This window comes from Gorilla gorilla, chromosome 21, assembly GCF_029281585.2.
Source record: "Gorilla gorilla gorilla isolate KB3781 chromosome 21, NHGRI_mGorGor1-v2.1_pri, whole genome shotgun sequence".
NCBI lineage: Eukaryota > Metazoa > Chordata > Mammalia > Primates > Hominidae > Gorilla > Gorilla gorilla.
The window spans coordinates 48,874,472-48,889,670 of record NC_073245.2 but is presented as its reverse complement, the minus strand read 5'-3'; the positions used below and the strand labels follow the sequence as shown (position 1 = coordinate 48,889,670).

Genomic DNA, 15,199 nt, shown 5'->3' with positions numbered 1-15,199 from the left:
CTCATTCCCCTCCCCACTTTAAAAAATATTCTGTATGTGCGTCCTGGGTACATGTATCTCAAATAGCTTCTCCTAGTCTATAGTTTGCATTTTCTTTTTCTTACTGAATGAAATGAATGAATCACTCCACAGTGAACCCCAGCACTTTATCTGTTCTACTCCTTCCAACGACATGTGGATTGCTGGTGTTTGCTAACTCAAAAAGGAATGAATTTAACCTCTAAAATCCATTCAAGGAGATAGGAAACTAAAGGGAATGCTAATGACTTTACAAATATAAGCACTCCCAGTCCCAGTCCCAAACCAGAGTAAAAAATGGGTGATTCTGTTGGGAGAGGACATTTTTTTAAAACAAAAAAGTGGGAATAAGGAAAAAATTATATCCCTTGTGTTATGGGATCTCTGGGGTGTTGATTTGTCTAGCCAGAAACTTCTGTGGCCACAGCACCTTTGCCTGAGTTCCTGTCCTGCATCCAGGAAGAGTGAGGTACACAGACAAGTGAAGGGTGAAGAAGAGTTTTATTTAGTGTTAGAGCAGCTCAGAGGAATGGGTAGCTCCTCTCTGTAGGCAGGTCGTCCAGTTGAGTGTTCAGCTCTTTGCAGACAGGAGGCCCTGGAGAAGGTGGTTCCTTTCCACAGGCGAGTCATTCCAACTTCTCTGCAGGTCTCTGAAGCTCTCAGCAGAGAGAGTAGCCCTTCTCTGCCAGCAGGTTGTCCCTGAAGTGCTCAGTGGAGAGTGTATTCCTCTCTGCAGCTGGTTGTCCAGTGTCTCTACCTTCTTTGTCCTCTGGCCATCCTCTACCCTGGGCTGGCTGAGCCCAAGGCTTTTATGGACCTCAGAAGGGAGGAAGTGCATGCTGATTGGTCCATGGGCGGCCATGGGCAGGCCGGGAAGAGGTGCCACAAGTCCTGACTGGTCTGGGCGACTGGCAATCCAGCCGGTAGCCTTCAGGGCCTCCCTGGCCGGAGGGTGGGGCCTTACTGGGAACCCTGCCCCCTTCCGCCCAGGACTCTGCCTGCGTCCCACTCCATTCATGGCCCCCGGGCTTGGAGGGGCCCTTCCTGGGGCGCCCAAGGGTGCAGGCTGCAGAGATGCCCTGGTCCTACGCCTGGGAGGGCGGCTGCAGCTGCACCTGGGAGCTCCCAGCCCGCCAGCTGGGAAGGGGCCCGGCTCCCACTTGTCCCCGGCTCCTGCTAGCTTCCCAGAGCCAGAGGCCCAGGTCTGCAGCCACAGGCGCAGCGGCTGCAGCTGTACCTGGGAAGGCAAATCCTGCCTGTTCCCAGTTCCCCCAAGAGCACACGAAGGCTGAGATCCACAGCTGCAGTTTGGGCGGCTGTAGCCCTGCCCAGGAGGGCGTGGATCCTGCTTGCTCCATAGAGCAGGAGGCCTGGGTCTGCGGCTCTGGTCCCAACCCAGAAGGGGCGGGGCTTCCGCCAGCTCCATGGCGTGTGCAGCCCCAGCCACACAGCGTGATGGCAGCAGCCACTGCCATCACTTGCATTCAACTCACCTATGCTAAAAATAATTCACCGTTAGGCCAGGCACGTGGCTCACGCCCATTATCCCAGCACTTTGGGAGGCCGAGGTGAGTGGATCACCTGAGGTCAGGAGTTCAAGACCAGTCTGGCCAACATGGCGAAACCCCGTTTCTACTAAAAATAAAAACATTAGCCAGGCCTGGTGGTGTATGCCTGTAATCCCAGCTACTCGGGAGGCTGAGGCAGGAGAATTGCTTGAACCCAGGAGGCAGAGGTTGCAGTGAGCCGAGATCGCGCCATTGCACTCCAGCTTGGGTGACGAGCAAAACTCCGTCTCAAAAAAACAAAACAAAACAAAAAAACAAACAAAAACACTGTTTTTAGGTTAGAAAAAGTTTTGAGCCATTTTCTTGATGAAGTACAAATGTTATGTGTATGTTATTTTAATCTAAAACTATGGTATTTTATAATAAATCACTGATTTCCAGAGAGAAAATTAAGGTTTTATTTCCTGCTAAAAGATGCCTAATCTGTTAATCTCATTTTATTATTTATTTATGTATTTATTTATTTATTTATTTTGAGACGGATCTCGCTGTGTCGCCCAGGCTGGAGTGCAGTGGCGCGATCTCGGCTCACTGCAAGCTCCGCCTCCCGGGTTCACGCCATTCTCCCGCCTCAGCCTCCCAAGTAGCTGGGACTACAGGCGCCCGCCACCAAACCCGGCTAATTTTTTGTATTTATAGTAGAGACGGGGTTTCACTGTGTTAGCCAGGATGGTCTCGATCTCCTGACCTCGTGATCCGCCCGCCTCAGCCTCCCAAAGTGCTGGGATTACAGGCGTGAGCCACCGCGCCCAGCCGTTAATCTCATTTTAAACAAATGCTTACTTCTCAGTACTTTTACATTGCCATAAATGTTCTAATACACCATTGCAGGACAAAGTCTCCAAAATACCACCACCCAACTTGTCAAATGTATCAAGAGTCCTTATTGGCTGGGCACGGTGGTTTATAAACCTCTGTAATCTCAGCACTTTGAGAGGCTGAGGCAGGAGGATTGCTTGAGCCCACGAGTTTGAGACCAGCCTGGGCAACATAGTGAGACCCCATCTCTACAAAAAAATTTAAAAGTAGGCCAGGTGCAGTAGCTTACACCTGTAATCCCAGCACTTTGGGAGGCCGAGGTGGGCATATCACCTGAAGTCGGGAGTTCGAGACAAGCCTGACCAACATGGAGAAACCCCATCTCTACTAAAAATACAAAATGTGCCAGGCATGGTGGCACATGCCTATAATCCCAGCTACTCGGGAGGCTGAGGCAGGAGAATCACTTGAACCCGGGAGGTGGAGGTTGCAGTGAGTCGAGATTGCGCCATTGCACTCCAGCCTGGGCAACAAGAGCAAAACTCCATCCCCCCCCCCCCCAAAAAAAAAAACTTAAAAAGTAGCCCGTTGCGGGCCAGGTGAGGTGGCTCATGCCTGTAATCTCCGCACTTTGGGAGGCAGAGGCAGATGGATCATCTGAGGTCAGGAGTTCAAGACCAGCCTGGCCAACATGGCAAAACCCCGTCTCTACTAAAAATACAAAAATTACCCGGGCCTGGTGGCACATGTCTGTAATCCCAGCTACTTGGGAAGCTAAGGCAAGAGAATCGCTTGAACCTGGGAGGTGGAGGTTGTAGTGAGTCAAGATCATGCCACTGCACTCTAGCCTGGGCAACAGACGAGACTGTCTCAAAAAAAAAAAAAAAAAAAAAAAGCCAGTTGTGGTGGCACGCGTCTGTGGTTCCAGCTACTCGGTAAGCTGAGGTGGGAAGAATACTTGAACCCAGAGGTCGAGGCTGTAGTGAGCCATGATCACACCACTGGACTCCAGACTAGGTGACAGAGACCCTGTCTCAAAAAAAAAAAAAAAAAATATCTGGCTGGGCATGGTGGCTCATGCCTGTAGTCCTAGCACTTTGGGAGGCCAAGACAGGAGGATTGCTTGAGGCCAGGAGTTTAAGACCAGCCTGGTCAACAGAACAAGACTTTGTGTCAACAAAAATTTAAAAGGTGGTACACGCTTGTAGTCCCAGCTACTCGGGAGGCTGAAGGGAAAGGATTGCTTGAGCCCAGGTGTTCAAGGTTGCAGTGAGCCATGATCATGCTACTACAGTCCTGCCTGGGTGACAGAGAGAGACCTTGTCTTAAAAAAAAAAAAAAAAGCTTTATTGATACTCAAACCATGAGATTCAATAAGTCGATATCTAGGAACTTTTTTGAAAGGTAGTTTGTGATCCTTAAAAAGATTTAAAGAGGGTTGGGCGTGGTGGCTCACACCTGTAATCCCAGCACTTTGGGAGGTCGAGGTGGGTGGATCACCTGAGGTCAGAAGTTCGAGACCAGCCTGACCAACGTGGAGAAACCCCGTCTCTACTAAAAATACAAAAATTAGCCAGGTGTGGTGGCACACGCCTGTAATCCCAGCTACTGGGGAGGCTGAGGTAGGAGGAGAATCACTTGAACCTGGGAGGCAAAGTTTGCAGTGAGTCAAGATCGCACCACTGCACTCCAGCCTGGGTGATAGAGTGAGACTCCATCTCAAAAAAGAAAAAAAAAGATTTAAAGAGATGGATAATAAATTTTTAAAAAATGTAACACCTATGTAGTGCTTACTGTGTACCAGGCACTGTTCTTAAATGTTTTTTTGTTTTTGAGACGGAGTTTCACTCTTGTTGCCCAGGCTGGAGTGTGCAGTGGCGTGATCTCGGCTCACTGCAACCTCTATCTCTCAGGTTCAAGTGATTCTCCTGCCTCAGCCTCCTGAGTAGCTGGGATTACAGATAATGTGCCACCACGCGCAGCTAATTTTTGTATTTTTAGTAGAGACAGGGTTTCACCATGTTGGTCAGGCTGGTCTTGAACTCCTGACCTCATGATCCACCCGTCTTGGCCTCCCAAAGTGCTGGGATTACAGGTGTGAGCTACTGCGCCCGGCCAAATGTTTTAGATATACTTAACTTTTCAGCCTCAGGACAATCCATTGGTATCATTACTATCCTACAGAGACATTATTTACTTAAAATTACACTGCTAGTAAATTGTAAACCCAGAATATTCATTAAAGTGGGCGGATCACTTGAGGTCAGGAGTTCAAGACCGGCCTGGCCACCTGGCCAACATGGTGAAACCCATCTCTACTAAAAATACAGAAATGTAGCCAGGTATGGTGGTGCACGCCTGTGTTCCCAGCTACTCAGGAGCTGAGGTTGAAGAATCGCTTGAACCTGGGAGGTGGAGGTTGCAGTGACCCTGGATTGCACCACTTCACTCCAGCCTGGGTGATAGAACAAGAGAACGAGACCCTGTCTCAAAAAAAAAGAAAACAAACAAATGATGTCTTTTGTATTCTGTTTTTTTGTAATTTCTTGTGATAAGCATATTTTTATTAAAACTTAAAATATTCTAGTCATCAGCAAACTAGATTCTAAATCATTTATCCATCTCTTCCTATGTTTACATTTTGGAGAAATGAGGTATTTCTTAGCTAAAACACATTAACAGTGCTATTGCCAGATGCTATGGAAATTCCTTCTCACAGCCTGGCTTATTTAAAATATGTCCCGGCTGGGCGCAGTGTTTCACACTGGTAATGCCAGCACTTTGGGAGGGTGAGGCAGGAGGATTGCTTGAGCTCAGGAGTTCAAGACTACCCTGGGCAACATAGTGAGACCTCGTCTCTACAAAAATTTAAAAAATTAGCCTGGCGTGGTGGTGCACACCTGTAGTCCCAGCTACTTGGGTGGCTGAGGCCGGAAAATCGCTTGAGCCTGGGAGGTCAAGGCTGCAGTGAGCTATGATGGTGCCACTGCACTCCAGCCTGGGTGACAGAGAGAGACCCTGTCAATCAATCGTGTCCTAATTCTTTCTTAATATGTGGGTACATTTTTTTTTTTTTGAGACGGAATCTTGCTCTGTTGCCCAGGGTGGAGTGCAGTGGCATGATCTCTGCTCACTGCAACCTCCACCTCCTGGGTTCAAGTGATTCTCCTGCCTCAGCCTTTCGAGTAGGTGGGACTACAGGTGCGCACCACCACGCCTGGCTAATTTGTATATTTTTAGTAGAGACGGGGTTTCACCATGTTGGTCAGCCTGGTCTCAAACTTCTGACCTCAGGTGATCCGCTGGCCTCGGCCTCCCAAAGTGCTGGGATTACGGGCGTGAGCCACCATGCCCAGCCTACTTTTCTATAGTTCATAACCTGTGCATCACTGATAACCTATGTGAAGATTTCAGGACTTCTTTCTTCCTCAGTCTTTCTGGAACTATATGATCCTACTCCAGGCATAGCCATGTCTGTCTCCCTCAGTGCCTCTTCTCCATTTTTACCCCCAATTCAGTACTTCATCCCTGATCAGCAGTACAGGTTCAGCATAAAACCAAGGAAGAAGGCTGAACAGGAATCAGCAACATAATTTGAGTTGGAAATTTTTCTGAAAATAGACTACAGTGTGCAGATTTACACAGATTGCTGCATTTATTAGACTGTGAGATGCATCATTTTGAAATGGGAAAAATTAGGAGAAAAATGTTTAAAACTCAAGAACATTCTGTAAACAACTCATTTCCTCCCACTCCCTGAAATGAAGATAGCAAAAACTGGAAGAAAGAGGAAAAAAATTGTTTTTGTCTCTTGGAAGTCATGGGAGTGATTGTTAAGTTAGTCCTTATCCGCCATAAATCCAGTGTAAATACAGAAATACAGACAGGAATAAAGTAGCAAACAGCTGTGAGGTCTAGGTCTCAGGCTTTCAAAGAAGGAATTGACAGTGTCCTTCCAGTCCCCTGTTTCATAGCAGGCTTTATTATTACCCTGCAAAGGAGACTTAGTTTTTCTGACTTGTTTCTCGTCTCTATGTTTCTTTGAAACCACCATCTCATGAAATGTATAACACTGAATTGTGGGGTTTTTCTTTTTTGTTTGTTTTTTTTTGTGTGTGAGACGGAGTCTCACTGTGTCGCCCAGGCTGGAGTGCAGTGGCGCAATCTCGGCTCACTGCAAGCTCTGCCTCCCAGGTTCATGCCATTCTCCTGCCTCAACCTCCCGAGTAGCAGGGACTACAGGTACCTGCCACCACACCTGGCTAATTTTTTGTATTTTTAGTAGAGACAGGGTTTCACCGTGTTAGCCAGGATGGTCTCAATCTCCTGACCTCGTGATCTGCCCGCCTCAGCCTCCCAAAGTCCTGGGATTATAGGTGTGAGCCATCGCACCCGGCCAAGGGTTTTTCATTTGTTTTTAAAGAGATAACATATATAATAAAGTGCACTCATTTTAATTGGGCAGCTTGGTAAATTTTTGCATATGCTTACATTCTTAACACAGAGTTTTTATCTTTTCAGCTCTCTGGCCTGACAACCAATGTTGTGGACATTATTTTGGCTCATCACTTTGGGCAGGTAAGTACCTGTTCCACCCAGAAGAGCTGTGTTTATTGGCTTGCATGCAAATTCTTATTTTACCTTAGGAAAGAAGGGCTGCCTTAGAATTTACCTGATCCTAGCAAGTAACAGTTCCAATGTAGTCTGAAAGGCATGTGGCCCTGCAAAGGTGAATCTTTAACTCATTGCCACATAGCTGTTGACATGTGGAGCTATGAGAGAAGACAGCATCTCCTGCTACCTGTCCCTGTAAGTAGAATGCCATCTGTTAATGTTTGACATCACGTGCCTCCCCAAACATCTTTAGAGCCATTAGGAGGTCTGGGAAAGGCTTCACAGAAATAGAAATTTCAGGGGGAAAAACCTTGAAATAATAGTGCTAAAAGAAGCTTAGAGATTATCTTGTTCAAGCCCCATGTTTTTCAACTGGTGAGGAAACAAGTCTTCACAGAAAGTGGCAGTTATCATGTACGTAATTGCTGGGTAGGGGAGGGAGCTTAATTGGTAGGTGAGGGGGAACCTGGTCTTCTTCAAAGGGAAAAGTGAGTTGGGTGACTGACAAAGGAGTGATGGAGTAAATGAGCAGTGAGGTCAGAGAGCTGTGAGGTGTCTAGAATGGGGAGACGAGAGTGGGTGCTCAATTGTAATCTGCTTAATTTTAAATGTTATCTGAAGGAAAATGGCAGATGGGAAGAAAACTAGCATTTATCGAGTACTGATTATTTATAAGACTTTAGATGTGCAAACCAAGTTGTTTTTTACATGGTTCTATTAGTCTGATTTTAAGATAGGGAAACCAAAGACCAGAGAGGCAACATAACTTGCCACCACTATCCAGATGGTAAGTGTGGAGCTGACATTTGAATCCAGGTCAGGCCAAGTCCAAAATCCACAGTCTTTTATTTCATCATATTTTTATCAAAGTTACAAATTCACATATATTTTAGAGTAGAGAAGTTCTACAGGGCTTATTACAAAGAATCTGTCACCTACCCCATATTCTGCTTTTTAGTGGCAACCACTTTAATTCTTCCAGCTGACTCCTTTGAGTTTTGCCTCCATCTTGCCCTCTCTTTAATTGAGGTAATACTTATACATAGTGTAATGCACACATCCTAAGTGCACCTCAGTGACCATTTACTGATGTATATAGTTTCATGTAACTACCACCCAGAACACAAAACATTTTCATCACCCCACAAAGGTTTCCTCATTATCCTTTCCCACTCAATAATTCCCCACCCCAAACAAGATTTTCACTATTCTGTTACCTCCATAGATTAATTTTAACTGTTCTTAAACTTCATATAAATGGAATGACAGAGTGTGTACTTCTCTGAGTCTGGCTTCTTTTGCTTAACATACTATCTTGAGATTCATCCATGTCATTCCATGTGTCAGTAGTTCATTCTTTTTTATTACTGTGTAGCAGCAGTTCATTGTATTAATATACTACAAATTAGGGGTCGGGCGCAGTGGCTCTACATCTGTAATCCCAGCACTTTGGGAGGCCGAGGTGAGCAGATCACTTGAGGTCAGGTGTTTGAGACCAGCATGGCCAACATGGTGAAACTCTGTCTCTACTAAAAATACAAAAATTAGCGGGATGTGGTGGTGTATGCCTGTAGTCCCAGCTACCCGGGAGGCTGAGGCAGGTCCCCCATAGTGGGACCCTGTCTTTATAAAAATTCAAAAATCGGCCGCGCGCCATGGCTCACGCCTGTAATCCCAGCACTTTAGGAGGCCAAGGCAGGTGGATCACCTAAGGTTGGGAGTTCGAGTCCAGCCTGACCAACACGGAGAAACCCTGTCTCTACTAAAAATACAAAATTAGGCTGGGCACGGTGGCTCATGCCTGTAATCCCAGCACTTTGGGAGGCCGAGGCAGGTGGATCACGAGGTCAGGAGTTCAAGACCAGCCTGGCCAACATGGTGAAACCCTGTCTCTACTAAAAATACAAAAAAAATTAGCCACGTGTGGTGGCACGCGCCTGTAGTACCAGCTACTTGGAAGGTTGAGGCAGGAGAATTGCTTGAACCCAGGAGGCAGAGGTTGCAGTGAGCTGAGATCGCACCATTGCACCCCAGCTCTGGGCGACAGAGCAAGACTCCATCTCAGAAAAAAAAAAAAAAAAATACAAAATTAGCCGGGTGTGGTGGCACATGCCTGTAATCCCAGCTACTCGGGAGGCTGAGGCAAGAGAATTTCTTGAACCCAGGAGGTGAAGGTTGCGTTGAGCCGAGATCACGCCATTGCACTCCAGCATGGGCAACAAGAGTGAAACTCTGTCTCAAAAAAAAAAAAAAAATTCAAAAATCAGACGGGCTTAGTAGCCATGCCTGTGGTCCCAGCTACTTGGGAGGCTGTGATGGGAGGATCACTTGAGCCCATAATTCGAGACCAGCCTGGGCAACATAGCAAAAAGAAATACTACTTCATATAGGCCTCTGAGGGGAAAGCTAAGGCCAGTATTTAATAATTTCTGAAAAGCAAGAACATCCTCACTATATATATAGTTACATATATATATATTTCTCTCGCTATATATACAATTTATCTCTATATATATCTGTATATATATATATAACTATGTATGTACATATATATAAAAAATATATGTTTAATTTAAAACATATGAGGTCATAGTGGATTGTCATAAGACTGAAGAGTTCATTTAAAATTTAAGCATCCAGGCTGGTCTGAAGGTAGGGAATTATCTGAATTGATTGTTCACAGTTAGTTACAGATTGAATTCCCTGTTCCACTCTTTCCCCTTTCTCACTACTGCTCTTGACCAGTCAAAAAGATAATAAAAATTAAAAATAAATTTTAAAACATGTAAGCAAGTTAATGCTTGTATTAATTTGAAATGGAAACAAACATGGTTTTTAAACATGAATAATGTTCAACTTCACCAATAAGAGAAAAAAATTAAACATACATTTGTACTAGCAAGGATGTGGGAAGACGGGTAGTGTAAATAAATGAGATAGCTCTATATATCCGGATAAGGAATGATCTCTACCATACTTTACAAGGGAAAGCAAGTGTAGAACAATATCTAGAGGACTATAATTTGTGTTTTTAAAAAGATGGGAGTCTGTTTATTTGTTTGTTTGTTGAGACAGGGTCTTGCTCTGTTGTCCAGGCTGGAGTGCAGTGGTGCCATCTTAGTTCGCTGCAGCCTCGACCTCCTGGGCTCAAGCCATCCTCCTCCTTCAGCCTCCTGAGTAGCTAGTACTACAGGCACGTACCACCACACTAAGCTAGTTTAAATTTTTTTGTAGAGATGGGGGTCTCACTATGTTAACCCACGCTGGTCTCAAACTCCTGGCCTCAAGAGATCCTCCTGCCTCAGCCTCCTAAAGTGCTGGGATTACAGGCATGAGCCACCACACCTGGCCTGTCATTTGGTATTCACTTTTCTTATTATAATACCTTTAGAATGAGACTGGGGCTCTCACAAAGTTTTCTAGTAGTGATTCGCGTACCCTTCAGTTTCAGGTAGACGCTTGTCAATTTCCAGCTGTATTCTGGGTTCATTTCATCCACATGGTTGTGAAAATGTGAAGAAATTTTTTCCATGTCTCTATTTCTCTAACAAGTCTTGGTGGTGAACTTTACACATTGCCCTGGATTAACGGACTTCTTAATTATCCCTGATATATTTCTTTCCTCCAATGCAATTTCTTTATGCTTAAAACTGCTTAATGATGTTGTGTGTATGCACACACGTATTTACAGGTATGCTTATGTACTCAAGAATCTGGCAGCTAGCTCTGATGACATCTGAGAAGGCCAGCAACAGAGTGACCATTAAACAGTGGGTGGTGGAGAGGGAGACTTTTCACTGTATAGACCATTTTGTTTCTCTCGTATTTGATACCTTTAAAAGTATTGGTAATAAGATTAAAATAAATGAGCCAGGCACAGTTGAGTGTGCCTATTGTCTCAGCTCCCCAGGAGGCTGAGGCAGGAGGATCTTGAGCCCAGGAGTTCCAAGCTGCAGTACATTATGATAGTGCCTGTGAACAGCCACTGCACTCCAGCCTGAGCAGCGTAGTGAGTCCCCATCTCTAAAATAAAATTTAAAAGATTAAAATAAATAATGAATTACTAAATCAATAAAGTGTCATAAATGCAATGGAATATATAATTATACAATGTGTAATATTAAATGGTATATATAGATAGGTAATATGCTGATTATATCAGTGAAGCTATAGATTTATGGTTATTAAAGATTTATGGTTATTAAAAGAAATGTAGCCAGGTGCAGCAGATCACTTGAGGTCAAGAGTTCAAGACCAGCATGGCCAACATGGTGAGACCCCGTCTCTACTAAAAATACAAAAAAATTAGCTGAGCATGGTGGTGCATATCTCTAATCCCAGCTATTCAGGAGGCTGAGGCAGGAGAATTGCTTGAACCCGGGAGGTGGAGGTTGCAGTGAGCTGAGACTGCGCCATTGCTCAGCCTGGGTGACTGAACAAGACTCCATCTTATACAAAAAGAAAAGAAATGTTACATTCCATTTGTTTTACACTTTATGGTTTATATGTTTATATAACTTTTCTTACTTAATCTTTAAAACAGCCTTGTCAGATAGCTGGTTATTGTCTTCATTTTACAATATCTCCGTTTTTGTGAAGAATGGCAGAACATTAAAAAAACACACAAAGAAATCAGCGTTCAGAGTGATGAGGTGACCTAAGTTCCACAGCTAGTACTTGAATCCGTAATAGGTCTTTTGCTGCCCTCATCTGACACAGAATATAGCACTGAACCAGTCTGATGCAAATAATCAGCCATTCAGCCTACCAGTACATCAGTAGTCCCCAGGCTCTGCCCCAGTTCCCATCATGAGCCGCACGATTTGTCTTGTGGTAATGAAAATGCAAACCAAACAAGATGGACTTATTCTGGAGCTCAGAAGCTTACCCATGTCTTCTTTGAATTGTTCTAGGAAGAGTTACAGGCCAACCTGGACCTGATCCAAACCTACAGAATGCATATTGCCCAAGACATCAACCAAGACAACCTGCAGCTCTTCTTGAATTCCTACAATGGGTATAGTTTTTTCCTGTTTCTTCACTTAAATGTAAACAGGTCTAAAAAGAGGAGGGTGGGAGAAGGAGAGAGGACTGTATCTAATCTTGGGACCAGCTTCTCCGAGGTGAAAATGTGAGCCCCTTCTGGCTTTCTAGAAACATGGACAAAGATTGAGGAAATGGATCAGCTGTAACTTACCCAAAATTATACAGCCAGTAAGGAGTAAAGCCAGATTTTGAACCTTGTCTCTCTAGCTCTTTCCTCTATATAACAGAGCCTCCCTATTTTTAGTTGAAATCAGAAAGATTAAGCCCTGTGCTAAACTCAGTTACAAGGAAAACACCCCTCCCCGCTCCTCAACGTGTAAGTCATTCTCTTAAGGAATTTATTCCTGTAAATTAAACACTTAGGACTGGGAGTGGTGGCTCATGCCTATAATCCCAGCAGTTTGGGAGGCCGAGGTGGGCGGATCATGAGGTCAGGAGTTCAAGACCAGCCTGGCCAACATAGTGAAACCCCATCTCTACAAAAATACAAAAATTAGCCGGGTGTAGTGGCGGGCGCCTGTAATCTCAGCTACTTGGGAGGCTGAGGCAGGAGAATCGCTTGAACCCGGGAGGCGGAGGTTGCAGTGAGCTGAGATCGTGCCACTGCACTCCAGCCTGGGTGACAGACTGAGACTGTGTCTCAAAAAAATACATTAATTAAACACTTAGGACTTGAGAGTTTCAGTGGTGTTGCTGTTGGGTGTTGAGGCTGTCTCCTTGTAGCATCCCAAAGAGTCCTTCAGGGTTGAGCCAAGAGCTTCCTTCCTGCTCCATACCACTCAGGATGCCACTGAAATGGCGACTCAAGAACCAAGTCATAGGGCCTCTTCCCTTCTCAGGTGTGAAGGAAAGATAGTTTCACATTCCTTGATAAATTTTGGTGTTTATGACCAGAAAATAACCTGAGTTGCTATGGCTTTACCCAAAAAGGGCATTGCTTCTGCTTTGTTTTTCTAGGCGCAGAGACCTGGAGATCGAAAGACCCATACTGGGCCAAAATGATAACAAATCAAAAACATTAAAGTAAGTTCCTCAGTTTCCTCAGCTGACGTGCCAAATATAGACTAATTTGGTGTTCATAGACTTTCATAGACTAATTTGGTGTTCAGTGGAATTTATGTGCCTATTTGCTGAGTGACACCTCTTACTTTGCCTACCTAGGTGTTCTACTTTACTGGTGGTAGGGGACAATTCGCCTGCAGTTGAGGCTGTGGTAAGTATGTCCTCATGCTGTGAAGATGAATGAGATCAAAATATAATGTGTAGGCCAGGTGCAGTGGCTCATGCCTGTATTCCCAAAACTTTTTGAGAGGCTGAGGCAGGAGGATTGCTTGAGCCCAGGAGTTTGAGACCAGCCTGGGCAACACAGTGGGACCCTAACTCTACAATATATATTTTTTTAATTAGCTGGCATGGTGACAGCCTGTAGTCCCAGCTACTCTGGAGGCTGAGGTAGGAGGATTGCTTGAGCTCAGGAGGTCAAGGCTGCAGTGAGCCATGATTGTGCCACTGCACTCCAGCCTAGGTGACAGAGTGAGACCGTGCCTCAAAAAAAAAGTATGTATTACACTGCTGACACACTAGAAACAGTCGGTAAATACTAGTTTTTGTTCTTTCTGATTGCACATATCAGGGTTTGCTCTTTGTCATACACTTTGGAAAATTAATTTATCCTTAGATTTCATTAGATGGGATCAGTTTTTTTCTTGATTGCTTTGTGTTGTGTAGTTCACTTTGTGGCAAGTAGTACAACTAAACACCATTTACTTATTGTCAGATTTCTGACAGCCTCAGCCTTTAATCTGGAATAGATTATCACCATAAATCCAGCAGGCTGGAAGGCCACCTCTGCCTCCTTCTGAAGGACGTAGCACATGGATAAAAATGATATATGCTCATTGTAGAAACTATGAAAAAAATTTAAAAATAGAAGGATGAGGGGAAAATCATGATCCCATTACCTAAAGACAGAGTATTATTTTTTGCCTTATGTAGACCTGATTATATTAAATATACAAGATTTGGGCACCTGACTTAACACTATTGATAGCATTTTTCCATTATAGAATCAGTATGTCTGTAGGTTTACCACTATTTATTTAACTTTGCTCTCATATTAATTCTGATTTTGCATTATTAATAATGTTACTGTTGGCCAGGTATGGTGGCTCATGCCTATAGTCCCAGCACTTTGGGAGGCTGAGGTGGGTGGATCACCTGAGGTCAGGAGTTCAAGACCAGCCTGGCCAACATGGTGAAACCCCATCTCTACTAAAAATTAGCCGGGTGTAGTGGCACGCACCTGCATTCCCAGCTACTTGGGAGGCTGAGACAGGAGAATTGCTCAAACCTGGGAGGCAGAGACTGCAGTGAGCCAAGATTGCGCCACTGCACTCCAGCCTGGGCAAGACAGAGAAAGACTCTGACTCTGTCTCAAAAAAATAAATAAAAATAAAAATAATGTTACTGTTGAACATCCTTAGGAAATCTGTTAATCTTTGATTATTTCCTTGGGATGGATTTCCAGAAGTGGAATTAATGTGTCCAAAATTATACATCTTTACAAAGTCTTTAATACATTTTGCCAGGTTCCTTTCCAGAAAGGATATACCAGTATATTGCCACCAGCACTGTATAAGCATGCCTGTTTCACTGCACACCGTCTAGCATTGAATCTTTTTTTTTATTAGTAGTTAATTCGATTGGTTAAAAATAGTATCTCACTGTTTTAATTTGCATTTATTTGATTACAAATGAAGTTGATAGTTCTTCATATGTCTAATTATGTGTTTCCTACAGCATATATAACTTAACTAAATATCTCTGTGAAATTACTTGATTTCTTTGGCTGCCCTAAATAGAGCAAAACATTATGGAGTAAAGCTTTTTGGAAAGGAAGTCTAACAAATAATCAGAGGTGCAAACATAGTTGAGAAGGTTTGTGGAGTGGGGAAATGTTTGTAGGGTGAGAATATGCAGATGTGAAAGGATAACATTCGCATCTCCCTGAACTGCCCTGTAAAACACTATGTGTCGGTTGTAAAATACATGGCATGACTTGCACATAGAGGCCAATAACCCTCAGTTCCCCTTACTCAAAAAACATTCCCCAGAGGTAAAAAGGTTATAGTGGTGACCCCAATTTATCAAGAAGGAACTTTATAAAGGTCAGTGTTTTCTGGCTAAAAAGGTGG

At 44.2% G+C, this 15,199-nt stretch overlaps 1 protein-coding gene across 7 annotated transcripts in view; it reads left to right on the top strand.

Annotated features, from left to right (window-relative positions):
- NDRG3 (NDRG family member 3) overlaps positions 1-15,199 on the top strand; it is a 94,505-nt gene that overhangs the window by 68,332 nt on the left and 10,974 nt on the right. For all 7 annotated transcript variants that reach the window (XM_031004845.3, XM_031004843.3, XM_031004846.3 and 4 more), the window contains 4 exons: positions 6,867-6,923; positions 11,873-11,976; positions 12,963-13,028; positions 13,167-13,218. In XM_031004845.3, the coding sequence (XP_030860705.1) occupies positions 6,867-6,923; positions 11,873-11,976; positions 12,963-13,028; positions 13,167-13,218 (279 nt within the window). The remainder of the gene's footprint in view (positions 1-6,866; positions 6,924-11,872; positions 11,977-12,962; positions 13,029-13,166; positions 13,219-15,199) is intronic.